The sequence below is a fragment of the Oncorhynchus nerka genome, linkage group LG22 (assembly GCF_034236695.1).
Source record: "Oncorhynchus nerka isolate Pitt River linkage group LG22, Oner_Uvic_2.0, whole genome shotgun sequence".
Taxonomy (NCBI): domain Eukaryota; kingdom Metazoa; phylum Chordata; class Actinopteri; order Salmoniformes; family Salmonidae; genus Oncorhynchus; species Oncorhynchus nerka.
Window position 1 is genome coordinate 77,040,612 of NC_088417.1, and position 18,962 is coordinate 77,059,573.

The following is an 18,962-nucleotide window of genomic DNA, read 5'->3' on the forward strand; positions in this document are numbered from 1 at the left end:
CACAACCTCAAACAGTCACACTCCAAACTCCATTATGGCCAAGACCAAAGAGCTGTCAAAGGACACCAGAAAGGACACCAGAAACAAAAAGACCTGCACCAGGCTGGGAAGACTGAATCTGCAATACGTAAGCAGCTTGGTTTGAAGAAATCAACTGTGAGAGCAATTATTAGGAAATGGAAGACATACAAGACCACTGATAATCTCCCTCGATCTGGGGCTCCACGCAAGATCTCACGCCGTGGGGTCAGAATGGTGAGCAAAAATCCCAGAACCACACGGGGGGACCTAGTGAATGACCTGCAGAGAGCTGGGACCAAAGTAACAAAGCCTACCATCAGTAACACACTACGCCGCCAGGGACTCAAATCCTGCAGTGCCAGACGTGTCCCCCTGCCGAAGCCAGTACATGTCCAGGCCCGTCTGAAGTTTGCTAGAGAGCATTTGGATGATCCAGAAGAAGATTGGGAGAATGTCATCTGGTCAGATGAAACCAAAATATAACTTTTGGTAAAAACTCAACTCGTCGTGTTTGGAGGACAAAGAATGCTGAGTTGCATCCAAAAAACACCATACCTACTGTGAAGCATGGGGGTGGAAACATCATGCTTTGGGGATGTTTTTCTGCAAAGGGACCAGGACGACTGATCCGTGTAAAGGAAAGAATGAAGGTGGCCATGTATCGTGAGATTTTGAGTGAAAACCTCCTTCCATCAGCAAGGGCATTGAAGATGAAACGTGGCTGGGTCTTTCAGCATGACAATGATCACAAACACACCGCCCGGGCAACGAAGGAGTGGCTTCGTAAGAAGCATATCAAGGTCCTGGAGTGGCCTAGCCAGTCTCCAGATCTCAACCCCATAGAAAATCTTTGGAGGGAGTTGAAAGTCTGTGTTGCCCAGCAACAGCCCCAAAACATCACTGCTCTAGAGGAGATCTGCATGGAGGAATGGGCCAAAATACTAGCAACAGTGTGTGAAAACCTTGTGAAGACTTACAGAAAACGTTTGACCTCTGTCATTGCCAACAAAGGGTATATAACAAAGTATTGAGATAAACTTTTGTTATTGACCAAATACTTATTTTCCACCATCATTTGCAAATAAATTCATTAAAAATCCTACAATGTGATTTTATGGATTTTTTTTCTTCTCATTTTGTCTGTCATAGTTGAAGTGTACCTATGATGAAAATTACAGGCCTCTCTCATCTTTTTAAGTGGGAGAACTTGCACAATTGGTGGCTGACTAAATACTTTTTTGCCCCACTGTAATTCCCCATACAGCATTCAACCAACACATTTTATTGCAAAATACTGCTAGAATTGATCAGACCTAAACATTAGTGCTCTATGAAAAGAAAGGAAGGGGTTTATCAGAGTCTGTCATTACAAAATAAGCCCTGTACACATACTTACATTTGCACCAACATGCAGACAGACAGACAGTGGCACACACACACACACGCACACTTCTAGAACCTACCTCTATGAGCTCAGGTCTCAGGTTGACGGTGCGCAGCCAGTCCCCCAGCCGTGGGTAGCTGTCCAAGGCCTGAGGCCTCTCTGTCTCCGGCACTTTCTGCTTACACTGCAGCTGCTTACAAATGTACTTCATCAGCTTCACCTGCAGGGGGAAACAGAAACAAGCACCAACAGAGAAAGGAGGGGCAGGTGAGTGTGATGATTTAGAATACCCGTTCTGGCCTGCAGGATACCTGCAACTCTTCACTGTGTTGTCGAGTGTGTAGTTTAGTGTGACAGGGAAATATAGGTGAATTGAAAAAAGCCATGAGCCCATTGGACATAACTACAGAAATGATGGTATGCAAAATGTGAATACACAATCGTTCTTTGCAGAAATAGTACATAGTAAACATTAAATACCAGGGATACATTCATTGAAATGTTAATCATTCCTTTTGCTCTGATTAAATGATGCCGAATTATTCTTTGTGCGTCATACTTCCATAACTATTCCTTGCATAACTGATTAACTAAACAGAAGACCTACCAGACAGTGTACATATTAACTGGTTAATGAAAGCCAGAATAAGACGGCCACTGACAATGTCAAGTCATGTTTATAGCATGGGCTCTATGCTGGAGATTTAGCAGATGCAAAGCCCCTTGTCAAATATTGGAAATAAGGACAAAAAAATGAATCCTATAAAACAAACATGGCTGCCCCAGAGACAACGAGGGAGCGTGCCGTTCTCTTTTATGTGTGGACTGTGGTAGAACACTGGGGAGATGAACCAGCACCAGACACACACAGACACACACCATCCTTCTGGAGCTTTCTCCCAGGACATGAGGAGAGGCCAATCTGAAACAAATTACTCCAATCACGCAGACACATTTATTCATTCCACAACGTGGCGTTTCTCCACCATCCATGTTCCCACACAGGCAGTCAGAAAAGCAGGGCTGTCAAATAGATATAAATAGCTGTTATTATATGGAAGGGAACAGCGAGCTGGCCTTCTCATGAGGGTGTCTGCACCGCTGGCATGGCAACCAAGTGTCATTTGAACATTGCAGCGGCTGAAAGCAGGAGAACAGTGACATCACAGTCCTGGGAGACACAAAGTTCACAGTGAGGCTAGCAGACTGCCTCTCAACCCTCACATAAAGAAATCCCCCCCCATGGGCTTTGGGTTTTCTAGGTGCTGACGCAGGTATCACATTGTTCTTTCATCTGTCTGTCAGGACCGCGGGGTCCATGTTTTATATTGAAATACATAATAGGCTGTTCACATAATAAACATAAACAGGGAGGACGCTTACATTGCAGAATGTGTGAAAGCACATGATCCTCGACAAACAAACAGAGCGCTGGCTACCACGATTCATTTTCCAGCTCTGCAGAGAGGAAGTTGCAGAGCGGCAGACTGGACACTGAGAGACCGGCAGTTAGGGGTGAGGATCTGCCCCTCACAACCCCCTCCAACTTGCTTATCTCTCGGTCTTTCTACGTCTCTTGTCCCCTTCTCTTTGTCTTTCCTCCTCTCGTTCTCTCCCTCTCCTTTTCCCTCCCTCTCTGAGAACAGGTTGTGGCAGCACTGTGTTGTGGTGGCTGGTGATGACACAGGGAGCAGTGCAGCCTGAGGGGAGAGGAGAAAGGATGAGGCCTGTGCTGCTGACATCAGGGAGGAGGGCTCACCCGCTGAGATGGCCCTTTCACCAGTGCCCAGGGGAGCGGCTCGCTGACGCACAGCACACCCTGTTACCATGCAGCTGCTGACCATAAAGCCAGTCACCCTTTTCACTCACTCACACACACACACACCCCAACCTTGCCGCCACCCCCCCAGCCCTCCGCCACCTATGTCTGCTAATCAGCACTTTAATGACTGAAGCCTTAGTCACTGATACGCCAAGCCCCCCCCACCACCACCACCACCACCACCAGTGACATGCCCCCTCACCTGATATCGGATGTACTGATATACATCACTGCTGTGTACCATCCAAACAGCACACCTGACACTGCTGCCCTGGTGGTGATTGTGCAAATGAACACTGGAATATCAAGTCTTTGTATGGGACATGACAGTGGAAAAAGAAAAGAGATGAGAGACCTGTTAAGTTAATGACAACAGTCTGAACATACAGTGGTGTGTGATTTAGAACTTGTGCAGAGAATTCTAAACTAGAGCATTACCACGACATTAATATAGCAACATTATAAGGACACAGCAGGCTCCACCCCCTGTCCCAGCCTTCCCAGGCCACTACCAGATACAGTGGTCCTATGAGTAAATCTCACAGCACTATGGTATTAGTTTGCACTGGCCTTCTCAACTGAGCGTATACCGTCTCCTTATCTCGCTTTCCATCTGAGTGTCCATTACAGCAGGCTGCAAGCAGCACCACGCGGCATGGCACCACCAGGTATCACTCCACTCTACCTACCAGTCACATCTCAAGAGCCGGAGTAACAATGAGCAAAACATGCCTTTTTTTTTTAGCTCATTCACTCACACACACACTCTTGTAGTACACACCGCTCAGAAACATGCTCAGCCACACTATTCGGCAAGAGAAAATGTGGCCTTGGGATGTAAGAGGCAGCTTGGCTCGGCGGCAGCCGTTAACAAAAGCCTCTCCACTGCAGGCGGGAGAGAGAGAGAGAGAGAGAGAGAGAGAGCATAGAGGAAGAGAGAGAGCAGAGGGAGAGAGAGAGAGCATAGCGGGAGAGAGATAGCATAGAGGGAGAGAGAGAGCATAGAGGAAGAGAGAGAGAGAGCATAGAGGAAGAGAGAGAGAGCATAGAGGAAGAGAGAGAGATAGCATAGCGGGAGAGAGAGCGAGCATAGAGGGAGAGAGAGAGAGAGAGAGACCATAGAGGAGAGAGAGAGAGCATAGAGGAAGAGAGAGAGAGAGCATAGAGGAAGAGAGAGAGAGCATAGAGGAAGAGAGAGAGAGAGCATAGAGGAAGAGAGAGAGAGAGCATAGAGGCAGAGAGAGAGAGAGCATAGAGGAAGAGAGAGAGCATAGAAGAAGAGAGAGAGAGAGCATAGCGGGAGAGAGAGAGCATAGAGGAAGAGAGAGAGAGCATAGAGGAAGAGAGAGAGAGAGCATAGAGGAAGAGAGAGTATAGTGGGAGAGAGACCGAGAGAGCATAGAGGAAGAGAGAGAGAGAGCATAGAGGAAGAGAGAGAGAGCAGAGGGAGAGAGAGAGAGAGAGAGAGAGAGCATAGAGGAAGAGAGAGTATAGTGGGAGAGAGACCGAGAGAGCATAGAGGAAGAGAGAGAGAGAGCATAGAGGAAGAGAGAGAGAGAGAGAGAGAGAGAGAGAGAGCATAGAGGAAGAGAGAGAGCAGAGGGAGAGAGAGAGAGAGAGAGAGAGAGAGAGAGCATAGAGGAAGAGAGAGAGATAGCATAGCGGGAGAGAGAGAGCATAGAGGGAGAGAGAGCATAGAGGAAGAGAGAGAGAGAGAGAGAGAGCATAGAGGAAGAGAGAGAGAGAGCATAGAGGTAGAGAGAGAGAGAGCATAGAGGAAGAGAGAGAGAGCATAGAGGGAGAGAGAGAGCATAGAGGAAGAGAGAGAGAGAGCATAGAGGGAGAGAGAGAGCATAGAGGAAGAGAGAGAGAGAGCATAGAGGAAGAAAGAGAGAGCATAGAGGAAGAGAGAGTATAGTGGGAGAGAGAGAGAGCGAGCATAGAGGGAGAGAGAGAGCATAGAGGAAGAGAGAGAGAGAGCATAGAGGAAGAGAGAGAGAGCATAGAGGAAGAGAGAGTATAGTGGGAGAGAGACCGAGAGAGCATAGATGAAGAGAGAAAAGGAGAGAGGGCATCTGGATGAGGACCTAAGGAGGGGTCAGATCAGGTGTTGGTGAGGACGGGGCACATATTAACACCTCACCCCGGGCTAAGGGGCTCTCCATAGACCACTCCAGCTCATCGGCTGCCAATTGCCAAGCTCTAAATTGTACTGAGTGCAAAGATTGCCCTCCTCAATAAGCTCAATTTCCATTCTTGCCCTGGTCATGTGACTGGGAGAAAGAAACCCGGCCTATTTGGTATTTCAATGAACTGAAAAAGTGTGGTTGTCACGTTCTGACATTAGTTATTTTGTTATGTCTTGTTTTTGGTTGGTCAGGGCGTGAGTTGGGGTGGGTAGTCTAATTTATTTTTTCTATTTTGTGGTTTTGTGTTTGGCCTGGTATGGTTCTCAATCAGAGGCAGGTGCCGTTCGTTGTCTCTGATTGAGAATCATACTTAGGTAGCCTTTTCTCACCTGTGTTTTGTGGGTGATTATTTTCTGTTTAGTGTTTTTCGTCACCTTACAGAACTGTTTCGGTTTTGTTTCATTCTCTTTGTTATTTTGTGCTCTGAGTTTAAATAAATAGAATCATGAACACAAACCACGCTGCGCTTTGGTCCTCACCTTCTTCCACCAACAGCCGTAACAGTGGTAAGGGGAGTTGACTTGAAGAGAACTTGATATGATCTTTAGAAGCAACGAACTCAGGCACCGCAAAGGAAAAAGAGACAGAAGGCCATATATGAATGGGAAGCAGGATATTCTTTGTGACTAGACTCATTGAAGCCTCAATAGTACCATGACCACTGAATCACTGAATCACTTCAAATATAGACTGTCTGAAAGGACTGCTTAAAGGGAACCCTATTCATATATGTTACTATGCCCATTCAACTTTTTATACTGAACCAATGTATCTGGACTGTGACCATTGTTCTAGGTGCAAGCATTTGACCTTCGAGGTTAGCCAATTAGAAGAGCTCATGCTGTGGGTTGACAAGAGAGCCAGTAAGCTTCTTCTTCCCGACAACTAGCTCTCTTTATTGTATCTGTGGGTCTTCCTTTCGTTTTTAAGCTCAATATTACTTTTCCACAGAGCAGGAATGAGACTGCATTATTAAGTAGACTTCGGTCAGCACTTCTCTCAGTATATCTGGAACGGTCATGAAACATGAGGTACAACAGTAGTACAGGAGTGAGTAGGGCGGCAGGTAGCCTAGCAGTTAAAGTGTTGGGCCAGTAACCAAAAAGTCGCCGGTTCGAATACCCGAGTCATATATTTTATTAACGGTTTCCCTTCTATTCGTTCAACTGTGAGTTGCAGAGACAGCAGGCTCATTGTGGAACATGACGTTGTGTAGTTGGGCACCAGAGACACCTGTCACGAGCACCACACATTCACCCACACACAGGTAGATGGGGATCACGCAGGCAGCACAGTGAACAATACACTGGTGCCAGAGTGACGTCATGTTACCTAGCAACCTCACTCCAGAGTCGTCAGCAGCATTTTGTAGAGTGGGATTTTCCCATAGACATGAAACACAGAGGGTCAGACACATATCCATTCAAATTACACCTCAGACTAGAGACAACTGCAGTTTCATGCGATTAGATTTTTAGGTAACATCTGAATGACAGCTCAATTCCTATAGAAAGACAAAAAGCTGGAGTAGCGTTGCACCATTCTACAGATATATGTTCAAATAGGGTTGTATTACTGAGTAACTTATTGGGATTCAAAATGTACCAGTTAGATTTAGAGACAGATTCTCCAGTCAGTCTTGTGATCAGTCAAGGAGGATGGACTCTGGTGGGGGATGAGGTGGTCTGACTAGCCCCAGATCCCACCTGTTAGTCTGAAAATGGAGATAAACAACACCATGGAAATGCTTTAGTGCCTTGAGGAGATGAGTGACAGACAATATGAACCAAATCACCAGAGAGCAGCCAGAAAGACACCAGAACACCGGTCTGACCACAGGTCCTACTGTTCCACTTGTTTCCTCCAAATTCAGCTAAACCGTCTTGTACTCTAATAAACGTTGGATGACAGCCTTACATCAATGTCTTTGCCAATGACATCAATGCCTCTCTGCAGGAGAATTGTGCAATATTTATTCCCCCCCCCGGGAAACAGAACTTAGACTATTGAGAAGGTAACAACAGATTTCTCAGAGCTAAAACATTTGGAGTCATCGGTGGTAAAAGAAGACTTCCACGACTCTTAGCAGTTTCTATTGTTACCTGTATTACGTATCATTATCCTTTGGTTCCCTCAGAACTGTACAGCAGTTAAGGCATCTACCGTCTGTGGTCAGTGTTCAGAATCTTCCCCCCCAGAAGCCACACATTTTAAAGATGCAAAATAAATGTGTAAGTGTTTAATTGTGTCTCTTCCAACATGTTTTTGTTGTATCTGTCTTTATAACAGAAGGAGGCACAAGAACACATCAGGACACAATAGTATCACCATCAAGCACACAGGACCATGTGAAAGCTTTGTTGTGGATTGTCTTTACACTTATAGCCTCATCTGTCCTTATCTGCTGGCCCCATGCTGTCCATGGTGGTGTTAATAAAATGTGGGCGCCCAGTCAGTGTCACCGTGTGCACTGGGCTCAGGGTAGACGCAGCACTGTGATTTGGGAGATAATGATCATGGAACATTAAGGCCTTTGTATTGGGCCTTAAATGTTAACAAACAGCTGTAACGTGTGGCCGCATATTAAGCAGCCCCCAGGTAATAAAATGAAGGTGCCACAAATCACCCACGTCCACCACCATGGTGACACGATGGACAGAGGCACAGTTACGGGTGGGGCAGGGAGGGAGGGTCACGTGACACGAGGGCTATGTGACAGGGCTGTGCGCCCATTGCCCTGGGTGACTATCAGAGACAATGGCCCGCTGCGCTGGCCCCTCTGTCATCACTTGGGCTGACTGACCCCACAGGGAGGGGAAGGGGCTTGGGGACTGGCTGCTGCCACTAATCCTCTGTCCTTATGTTTTAGGTCAGTCCCTGGCCTGCTCCAGCCACCGCCCCAGCTCCCCTACAACACAACCCTGGCCAACACATGGACTACACACACACACACACACACACACACGTGCATTGAAAACATCATGTACACACACTTCTTAACAGTTCTTAAAAGGTCTGTGCAGTTAAGAGTGTGTACAGTATAGAGAAAGACACAATATCATTAAAAGTGATGTACTGTAAGTGCAGGTATCTAGAACTGCAGTATGATAACCTACACCAGTCAGTGGCACACAGCTCTATTCTGGGAGCCATTTCTCAAATGCCTGATACTAGAGTGCTGGAGAGGTTTTTGCATGTTATCTCCTGGCATAGGCTACATGTAGGCGTCTCAGGAAATACAACACAATAGCACAACCTAGGGATTGCATTTGCATCAAGCCCCTGAATCAATTGTAGCCTCATCACATCAATTAGAAGATCATTGTGCAGTGTTATGGGCTACACATTGACATGAGTGAGTTAGAACAGCACGGGGGCGGGCTAATGACTGTCTTCCCCTGAGTTACACTTGAAACCAAACATGCATTATTATCTAACCAGGCAATTCCCATAGAACTTAGAGTCAGAGTTTGAGTTGGTGTTGTATCATTCCCTAAATCGGGCCTCCTAATTCTCTTTTGTGCTGCACAGAATTTTGGAATTGAGATTAAACTGAATTCAATTGAGAAACATATATAAAACCCTTCTCACAAGAACGAGGAACAGGGACTGTTCCTTAGTGCACGTGAGTAATAATATCTCTAAAGGCTGTTAGTAAGCAATTACAACGCAACTACAGTGTTATTGCACAGGTATAGGAGCAACTGCTCTTCAAATATAATACATGCGATCTGGAAATAATGAATGCTCTCACCAAATCTAATAATGTCATATCAGGTTTCCACTTCAAGGAAGGAAGGATAAAAGAAAGGAAGGAAGCGTGTTTGAATTGGGCATAGAAACCCCTTGCAGCCCACTTTAAAATGTATTCACCCTTTATTTAACTAGGCAAGTCAGTTAAGAACAAAGTCTTATTTTACAATGACGGCCAAACCCGGGCCAAACCCTCCCCTAACCAGTACAACGCTGGGCTAATTGCAGCGCCCTATGGGACTCCCAATCATGGCCGGTTGTGATACAGCCTGGGATCGAACCAGGGTCTGTAGTGACGCCTCTAGCACTGAGATGCAGTGCCTTAGACCGCTGCACCACTCAGGGAGCCCATACAGCCCTCCATACATTGAGGAGCCATTTCATGCAAATCCTCCTTTCCTATTACACAAATACTGCAGACCTCAGAATTAGCAGACAAAGAGCAACGCTGCATCCTCAAATGTTTAAGAATAGCTCAAAGGCTGCCTGCTGGGCTAAAACCACCACGATTTCCACACCATGCAAGCTGACTGCTGGATTACACAGTTTGCTTTACCAATAGTAAAATAGGAAACAGAAATAAGGTGGTTATTGCTGCAATCATTTGCTTGTGTGTCTTCTGTGGTGAAAGCCATATTCTCCCCGGTCGTCTCCTAGGCCTCTGACAGACACAGCGGTTGCCAGGTCAAACGAAGCAGCCCAGCTGATTTGCTTTGATCTCCCCTATCCTCCCTGCTCTCCCCTCCCAGCATGCCATTTGATTTTTCTTACTTAACAACCAACACTGAAAATGCGTAGGAAGAAGTTGCCTAAATATAGAAACAGCCACAATAGCTTACACCACAAGCTGCAGAGCAAAACTCTTTCCAGCATCATGAGAAGACAAAACAGATAATGATGCATGTCTCGCTGCTGATCGGTAGGTAGGCTCAGGGATGGATTATCTGCACATAACATGGAGATGCATTCATCCAAAAGAGTCATTGATGAAAATGGATATCTATAGACATTAATAAGCTACAGCCGGTAAGCTATCAACTCTGTTCAAGCTCTTTAAGAGTAACGTTTCATGTACATACAGTGTCTTCAGAAAGTATTCACACCCCCTGACTTTTTCACATTTCTGTTGTATAGCCTGAATATAAAATTGATTAAATTGAGATTTGGTTTCACTGGCCTACACATAATAATGTCATAATGTCAAAGTGGAATTATGTTTTTAGAAAATTTAGCTAATTATAATTAAAAATGAAAAGCTGAAATAATAAGCATTCAACCCCTTTGTTATGGCAAGGCTAAATAAGGCTAAACACATGATTATCTGTAAGGTCCCTCAGTCGAGCAGTGAATTTCAAACACAGATTCAACCAATGCCTTGGTTTTCCAAATTCTCGCAAAGAAGAGCACCTATGGGTAGAAATAAAAAAGCAGACATTGTATATCCCTTTGAACATGGTGAAGTTATTCATTATCAATACACCCAGTCATTACAAAGATACAGGTGTCCTTCCTAACTCAGTTGTCGGAGAGGAAGAAAACCGCTCAGGGATTTCATCATGAGGCCAATGGCTACTTTAAAACAGAGCTTAATGGCTGTGATAGTCAAAAACTGAGGATGGATGAACAACATTGTAGTTACTCCACAATACTAACCTAAATGACAGAGTGAATAGAAAGGAGCCTGTACAGAAAATGAACTATGTCCTGAATACAGAGTGTTATGTTTGGGGCAAATGCAACACATCGCTGAGTACCACTCTTAGTATTTTCAAGCATCATGTTATGGGTATGCTTGTCATCGGCAAGGAATAGAGCCAAGCACAGGCAAAGTCCTAGAGGAAAACCTGGTTCAGTCTGCTTTCCAACAGACACTGGGAGACAAATTCCCCTTTCAGCAGGACAACAAGCAAAAACACAAGGCCAAATATACACTGAAGTTGCTTACCAAGACAACATTGAATGTTCCTGAGTGGCCTAGTTACAGATTTGACTTAAATCGTCTTGAAAATCTTTGGCAAGACTGAAAATGGCTGTCTAGCAATGATCAACAACCAACTTGACAGACGTTGAACATTTTTAAAAAGGATTATGTGCAAATATTGTACAATTCAGGTGTGCAAAGAGAGAGACTTACCCAGAAAGACTCACAGCTGTAATCGCTGCCCAAGGTAATTCTAGCATGTATTGACTCAGGAATATGAATACTTATGTAATCAAGATATATTAGTATTTTATTTTTCATACATTTTCTACAAATGTCAGAATTGTCTTCCACTTTGACATGAGTATTTTGTGTAGATTGTTGACAAAAAAAAGACAACTCCATTTTAATCCCACTTTGTAACACAGCAAAATGTAGAAACGTGTGAATACTTTTCTGTCACTTGAGGCTGTTTGGTAGAAGATTATTGGGAGAGGAAATCCTCTCCTGTCATTTACTGCTTAAGTGTAACAGTCAGACAAACTGCTTCAGAGCCACAGAGAGACAATGACAGGGAGACATGGCAAAGGATAGGCCAACATGGAGACAGAGACAAATGGGTCAGGTGTGTGAGAGGATATCATGCTTCAGACAGGGATTAGTGTGTGAAAACTGAAGCACCACCTTGCGGTACTCCACTTGGAGAGCAAAGCACCATTATCTTTTCACCGGCAAGGCACACTGCAAAAAAAAACAGCCATGGTTGGAGTGCCATAATAAAGCTCTTTCAGTAAGAATCTAATGTGAGTTCAAGCCTCTTGATTGCGCTCAAGTGCGGGTCTCTGGGAGAGACACCCCTGTTTAGCACCACAAGTGTGACAGCCACTTTCACCCGTCGCTATTCACTTCTCTCATTCATCACACAAATTAACTGAGCCGTTAGGCCATTTAGCTGTATTGACAATTGATATTTTCCACTCTGCTGTCGTACACGGTACTCATGGGAACACTTGATGATCCGTTTTGGGAGTGTCAAGCTGAGACAGGCTTGTCAGATTTTTTCCAGTTAGGATTTCATGGTCAAGTCCAAGACAGATCCGGGGGACTTGTGGTTAACAGCCCCTCTCTCTGTTCCAATTGTCACTACAATCTTCTCATACAAACAGATGGGTGTGATTCAACCAGATGATTATGGCTTTTGTACCTGTGAAATACGGTGACTAAAACTAGCACGTAGGTTTGGTGCTGTAATACTACCCAGATTCTTCCAGCACCCCCACCTTTGATTGGTTCAGGGTGTGTGTGAAGATGGGATCAGGGCATGTACAGCCTGGAGGAACGTGGCTTCTGAATGACCATTTCCGGTTTTAAAGTCCTTTTTCTTCAGCGATAATGAGCCCTTACCAGTGTGGCCCAATATACTGGGGAGACGGACATCCTGAATGAACAGGAAGCCTGGCCCAGAGTGAAGGAAGAAATGAAAGTGGCAGTTTGAGTGGTGCAGTGATAAGCCTACTGTAGAAAGCATATATTACCCACTCATTGCTTTCTATTTATAACACTTACTGGAGGTCTTTCTTTGTCCTGAAACAGGTTAATGAGAACTAGTTATTCAGTCCAATAACCACTCAAACAGACCCAGCCTTTTAACAACTCAGATGTTGAAGAAGTACGAAAAGTAAATGCACTATTCAAAAACATCTGGAGCGGCAGGTAGCTTAGCAGTTAGAGATGCGAGCCAGAATGGAAAAAAACAGAGATTTGCTGGTATCAAATCCTAGATGCCGTTGGCTGCCGTTGCGCCCATGAGCAAGGCACACAACCTCCCATGACAACAGCTCCCCAGGCGCCAAGTGTGAGAGCCCCCGCAATTCTCCAAAAACCTGTATATGTCCAGCACCATTCCAGGGTTTCTCTTTATTTTGACTATTTTCTACATTGTAGAATAATAGTGAAGACATCAAAACTATGAAATAACACATTTGGAATCATGTAGTAACCAAAAAAGTGATAAACAAATCAAAACAGATTTGAGATTCTTCTAAGTAGCCACCCTTTGCCTTGATGACAGCTTTGCACACTCTTGGAATTCTCTTAACCAGCTTCACCTGCATTGCTTTTCCAACAGTCTTGAAAGAGTTCCCACATATGCTGAGCACTTGTTGGCTGCTTTTCCTTCACTCTGTGGTACAACTCATCCCAAACCATCTCAATTGGGTTGAGGTCGGATGATTGTGGAAGCCAGGTCATTTGATGCAGCACTCCATCACCCTCCTTCTTGGTCAAATAGTCCTTACAAAACCTTGAGGTGTGTTGAGTCATTGTCCTGTTGAAAAACAAATGATATCCCATCTGGTTTGGGCTTAGTGGGACTATCGCATTGAAATATTGCCCAATTGGTAAAGGGACCTAACATGTGTAAGGAAAACATTCCCCATACCATTACACCACCACCTCTAGTTCGTACCGTTGACAACAGGTAGGATGGGGCCATGGACTCCGGCATGACGCCACACAGGAACCGGGATTCGTTGGACCAGGCCATGTTTTCCACTCCTCAATTGTCCAGTGTTTGTGATCACGTGCCCACTGGAGCTTCTTCTTGTTTTTAGCTGATAGGAGTGGTAAAATGTGTGGTCGTCTGCTGCAATAGCCCATCCGTGACAAGGATCGACGAGCTGTGCGTTCCAAGACACCACTGTTTTACTGCGCCGGTATTTGTCTGTTTGTGGGCCGCATGTTAGTTGCACGATTCATGCCATTCTCCTTCGAACTCTCATCAACAAGCTGTTTTGGTCCACAGGACTGCCGCTGACTGGATGTTTGTTTGTTTGTCCACCATTCTCGGTGAACCCTAGACACTGTCGTGCATGAAAAGCCCAGGAGGCCGGCCGTTTCTAAGATACTGGAACTGCCACGCCTGGCACTGACGACCATACCACGCTCAAAGTCGCTTAGGTCACTCGTTTTGCCCATTCTAACGTTCAATTGAACAGTAACTGAATGTCTCGATGCCTGTCTGCCTGTATTATATAAAAAGCCAGGGCCACGTGATTCACTGTCTGTAGGAGCGAACCATTTTTGTTAATAGGTGGTGTACCTAATAAACTGGCCACTTAGTGTATGCGTGTCTTTCAGAGGGGTTGGGTTAAAAGTGGAAGTCAAATTTGATTTGGACCTTTTGTGCAATTGACCAATTAAGTGATCTCAATGTGGAGTGGAAGAGTAGTAGCATGTGCTTCCCTCAAATTCAAACACCAACCTGAAAATCGTATTCAGATGTTTAGATTATGCATATGTCACTGATATCAGTATTTAATTTAATTTGCATGCAGGGTATGGCTAGATTTATTTAGTATATATTTGTGTGTGTTGGTGACTGAATGCAGGCCGGACCAATGTCATGACAGTATTCTCACCTATCTAAACCCACAAGCATGATATTGCTGTATAATACAATTTCCCTATTCTATTATTCATACGATAATATTTTCCAAGTGGATACTACAGTAAACTAGTGCACACTACCATATAATAGGCCTAAAGACCGGAGCCTATACGTAGGCCATCACCCTATGCACAATTTAATCCCTGGTTGGTTCATCAGAATTGTTTACACATGCTATCCAAGTCATCCCCGACACGACTGAAATACATTTGGATCCACAGACAGGTGCAGGGAACGCATTAGGCAGTGAACACTGTCAATATCGACACCTTGGTCTTAATTGGCTCAGAGTTATGGTCGGGGAATTGATTAGGATTATTGGCATGAGGGGTGTTTACCATTGCCGAGAAATGCTCTGCCATTTAATTCTGCATTTTGTCTTGTACCCAAACTTGGCTTGTCTGATGTAGAAATGCGGAATAGTGACCAATAATATAATGAAAATAAAAATAGGAAGACAATGACATCATGAGATTGATGTGAGGAATTTGGCCCGTTTGATTTCAAATGCACCATTAGCTAACGTTAGATTGCTGCAAATTATCCGGGGTTCCAGTCAAATATTTCACTCACAGAAAGAGGTCACAATAATAACCAGATAAACGTCAGTGACAAGTCTATTTATAGCATATAAATAGCCTAGCCTATGTGGGAAGTCAGTGTATACACTATGTGTAAACATAGGACTATTCTTTAAATAATCATGCATAGAATCGCGCAATACAGCTGCAGTGTATTGTGCAAAATAGAAGGAAACTGATGGGGCGCCTCGCATACAGACACCAAAGAGCTGCAGCCCAGAACTGAGCTGGACATGACTCCGCAGTTTGGACCGCAGTATTTCTCCTTTTTCAGAAGTTAATTACCTCTAAAGTACGTATCTCTTGCTGTGTGAGGTCGTTGGACGCGGCGCATTTCGTCCGGAGCCCCTGTAAACTGGATATGGAGATTTCAATCATGTTCTGGATGAGTTCGCATTGGTGTAGAGCTGCCATCGCTGCGCCACCGCCACTTTCCCTCTCCGACTGCTCATCACTCTCGACCATCTTTCCACCTTTCTCAGACACACTATCCATTCCTCGGCATTGGGCACGGGTTTAGGGGGTAGATGCAAACTGTAAATGTTCAAATGCACATGCACCACCGACGCAATATTATTGAACTTAACAAATGTCTCAATTCGGACAGAGCAATAAAAATGGCTCGATATCAATATCCTGGTTCGAAGCAATCCAAAGTCCAACAGTGCTCGGGTTGTGTATTCTGCCCGTTCCGCGGAGAGACTCCGATCTCTCCCTCCCTGACAGCTCTCGCCCAGGCTTTCACCGTCTGTCAGCTGTTGGAAACATCATGGGACGCGTTGCAGTTTGGGAAACGAAGTCCTTCACCATGGCTAGGCACCGCACTCTCTCTCTCTCTCTCACACACACACACACACACACACACGATCAACTTGAGTTGAAATATGTCGCTCCAGAGAATAAGAAGAGATGATGCCGAGATCCACTGCAATTCCCAGACCTAGTCATATTCAAACAATATCACAATACTCCACAACCTGTGAACTTGACATGCTATAAACTGCAGAATTAGAACAAACCGCATTGTGGAGAGAATCAGTGTGGATCGTTGTTCACTCTGGATCTGTAAGTACATGTGATGTGTCCCTGGAGTCCTCCCTCCTCTCCTCTACTGGCTCTGACGCAGCACTATGAGCAAGGCCTTGCTTTCCTCACATGTCCTGTCTGCATCCCATCTCAGGGTGCAGGGTTTACTCCGTAATGTTAACATCCTCTCTAGGCTACCTGTCCACAGGGCCGGAAGAGAGATGGTCTCATCAGCACTCAGACCACGAGGAGCCGAGAGAGATAATGACAGATGGAGGGGATACAAGGCTAAGGATCAGAGAAGTTTGAGCTTCTAGTCTGGTGCATGTAAGCCCTTCTGAGTGAGCCCTGTCCTGCAAAGCACCTGTAGGAGCATGCTTCACTCCACACTCAGTACATCAAGAGAGATCGCACAAAATATTATATTTTGCCATACAACTAACTAATTAGTAGGCAGACATTCTGATCCCCATCTTTTTAAAGTAATATCTTAAAATGCAGATAACAAGGTCCCACTCTCACCTTTGAGGTACGTGACTGCCCTCCTCTTGCTCAGTGCCACATAGCAATGCTGAAGTCTAGAGACACACTGAGTGACATCAACGTGTGTCCTGGCTTTGACTCAGGTGACTATGCTGCCTTTTACGTCACCTACACACTCAAAGACTAAGTCCCATTTCCAGAAACGTACTCCCCTTCTTTATTGTGTATTGGACTGAGCTTGTTACAGTCTTGCCAAGTGTAAGGCACAGAGAGCATCAAGGCAAGCAAATCAATTTCATGAAGTTAGAATTCCCCCAAATTCAGAAAGGACTAATTTACAGGAACGCTTACAACAATTTAGTCTGAGAGCAATCGAGTGGGGGAGAGAAGAAGGCACTTGTCAGCTTGTTGACATGGCTTGCTAAACTGAGGATAGACACACACATCCTTTGCCATGCCACCCGGCCCAGCGGCCTCTTAAGCTGTTTGTACTGCAGCCTCATTGGCCGGCCAGGCTGCTGCATTTTAGTGTAGACCTTAGGGGCAAGTCTCCCAGGAAGCAGTGCATCAGATCAAATTGGATTGTGGACAATCTGATTGCGTGTCCTTTCATGCCAGGGAATCTCCTGAGCCAACCCTGCAGGTCTGAGGAGGGAGGATGAGACCAGGGAGGGTCACGTTAGACAGTGGGAGTGCTGCTCCCTAAAAACACAAGAGGTTGGCATTTATTGTCATGAATATCTAGCACAGCCACAAAGTCTTAAAATTTGATTTTAACCCACAAACCACACTGCTAACCCTAATCCTAAATTAAGACCAAAAGTACATTTTTGTTTTCATAATTTTTTTACAATATAGACAACTTTGACTTAACAGCTGGCCCATCTAGTGGAAATCACTCAGTTCTGCCTCCAGGACAAAATTAATGACAATAAACATCAATCTGCTAAAAACAGCCTGCCTGGAAGGACTGCTGCACTGAAACAACTGCATTCATAATGTACCACCACTGTCTGCATTGTCCTTACAGGGCCTTTATATTGCATTGATGATATTCAAACGAGTACACTATACATTGTTAGTTAGATTGTCAAGTCTTGAGTGTGATGTTCACATGTCTAGTTCAGACACAACAGTCTATGTAAAACGGGGCATTAAACATCCCGATCCTTGGACAGGGAGGGGGAGACCAGACCCAGGCATGACTGCACCTGTACATAGCCCACCTAAAATTTAGCCCAAACAACTACCTCTTTCCCAACTGTATTTAATTAATTGATTTATTTTGCTCCTTTGCACCCCATTATTTTTATTTCTACTTTGCACATTCTTCCATTGCAAAACTACCATTCCAGTGTTTTACTTGCTATATTGTATTTACTTTGCCACCATGGTCTTTTTTGCCTTTACCTCCCTTCTCACCTCATTTGCTCACATTGTATATAGACTTGTTTATACTGTATTATTGACTGTATGTTTGTTTTACTCCATGTGTAACTCTGTGTCGTATCTGTCGAACTGCTTTGCTTTATCTTGGCCAGGTCGCAATTGTAAATGAGAACCTACCTGGTTAAATAAAGGTGAAATAAATAAATAAATAAAATTGATCTGAGGAGCAGGGTAGTCAGCCAGACTTTGAGCTTTAATCTAGCAGGTTAAACGCATGCCAGGTTTATTCCTCCCAACGCGTATGTCATGCAGCCACAACCATCCCTGCCTGCCACTACAACACATACAGGCTGGGGCCCCCTTCAGGATAGGAGTGGCAATGACTACAGAGGGAGGCCATGCAGAAACTGAGAAAGACTGACAGCAAGGGAGGAATAAAGGACTGAACTACAAAACAGAGGAGGCAAGCAAAGATAATCAAGATACTATGGTAGAGATGATCAGGACAACAAACAAGAGAAAACACTGATTGTGTCATACTATCTGAAATAGAGGCAATGAGAGGAAAGAAACTAAGCATGGGATGCAGACACAATAAAGTGAAATACATTTGTGAAGAACACCATCTAGTGGACAAAGTAGGTTTGCAGTTAGGACCCGGCCCAAACTTTTCTCTTGATCAAAAAAGTTCAGGCATTGATATTGACTCATTTCACTGAGCAGCATTGATTACTATCACATATAGTCCTAGTCAAGTCATGAAATGCATAGGACAAGAGAAACTGAATGAAATCGCAACCGTTAACATTCCTTAGGCATATTTTGGATCAATACCCTGCATAATTACTTTGTACCAGGCATGAAAGAACACACCACTTTAATTTCTGTTTTGTCACGTCTGACATACCATATCTAAGATAGGAGTAAGTAAACATGTTCTAAAAT

General features: G+C 44.6%; 1 protein-coding gene across 4 annotated transcripts in view; it reads right to left on the minus strand.

Annotated features, from left to right (window-relative positions):
• The window catches only part of LOC115105770 (kinase suppressor of Ras 1-like), a 42,466-nt gene extending 26,596 nt beyond the window's left edge, over window positions 1-15,870 (minus strand). Inside the window, exons 1-4 of one of the 4 annotated variants that reach the window (XM_065007423.1) lie at window positions 15,405-15,493; window positions 7,022-7,130; window positions 3,430-3,537; window positions 1,485-1,625 (exon numbers count right to left, since the gene is read on the minus strand). In XM_065007423.1, the coding sequence (XP_064863495.1) occupies window positions 1,485-1,625; window positions 3,430-3,471 (183 nt within the window). In that variant the 5' untranslated portion in view covers window positions 3,472-3,537; window positions 7,022-7,130; window positions 15,405-15,493. Of the gene's footprint in view, window positions 1-1,484; window positions 1,626-2,788; window positions 3,106-3,429; window positions 3,538-5,895; window positions 7,000-7,021; window positions 7,131-15,404 lie in introns of those variants that run through there. The other 3 variants (XM_065007424.1, XM_065007422.1, XM_029628133.2) reach the window with 3 other exon arrangements.
• Window positions 15,871-18,962: the final 3,092 nt, after the last annotated feature.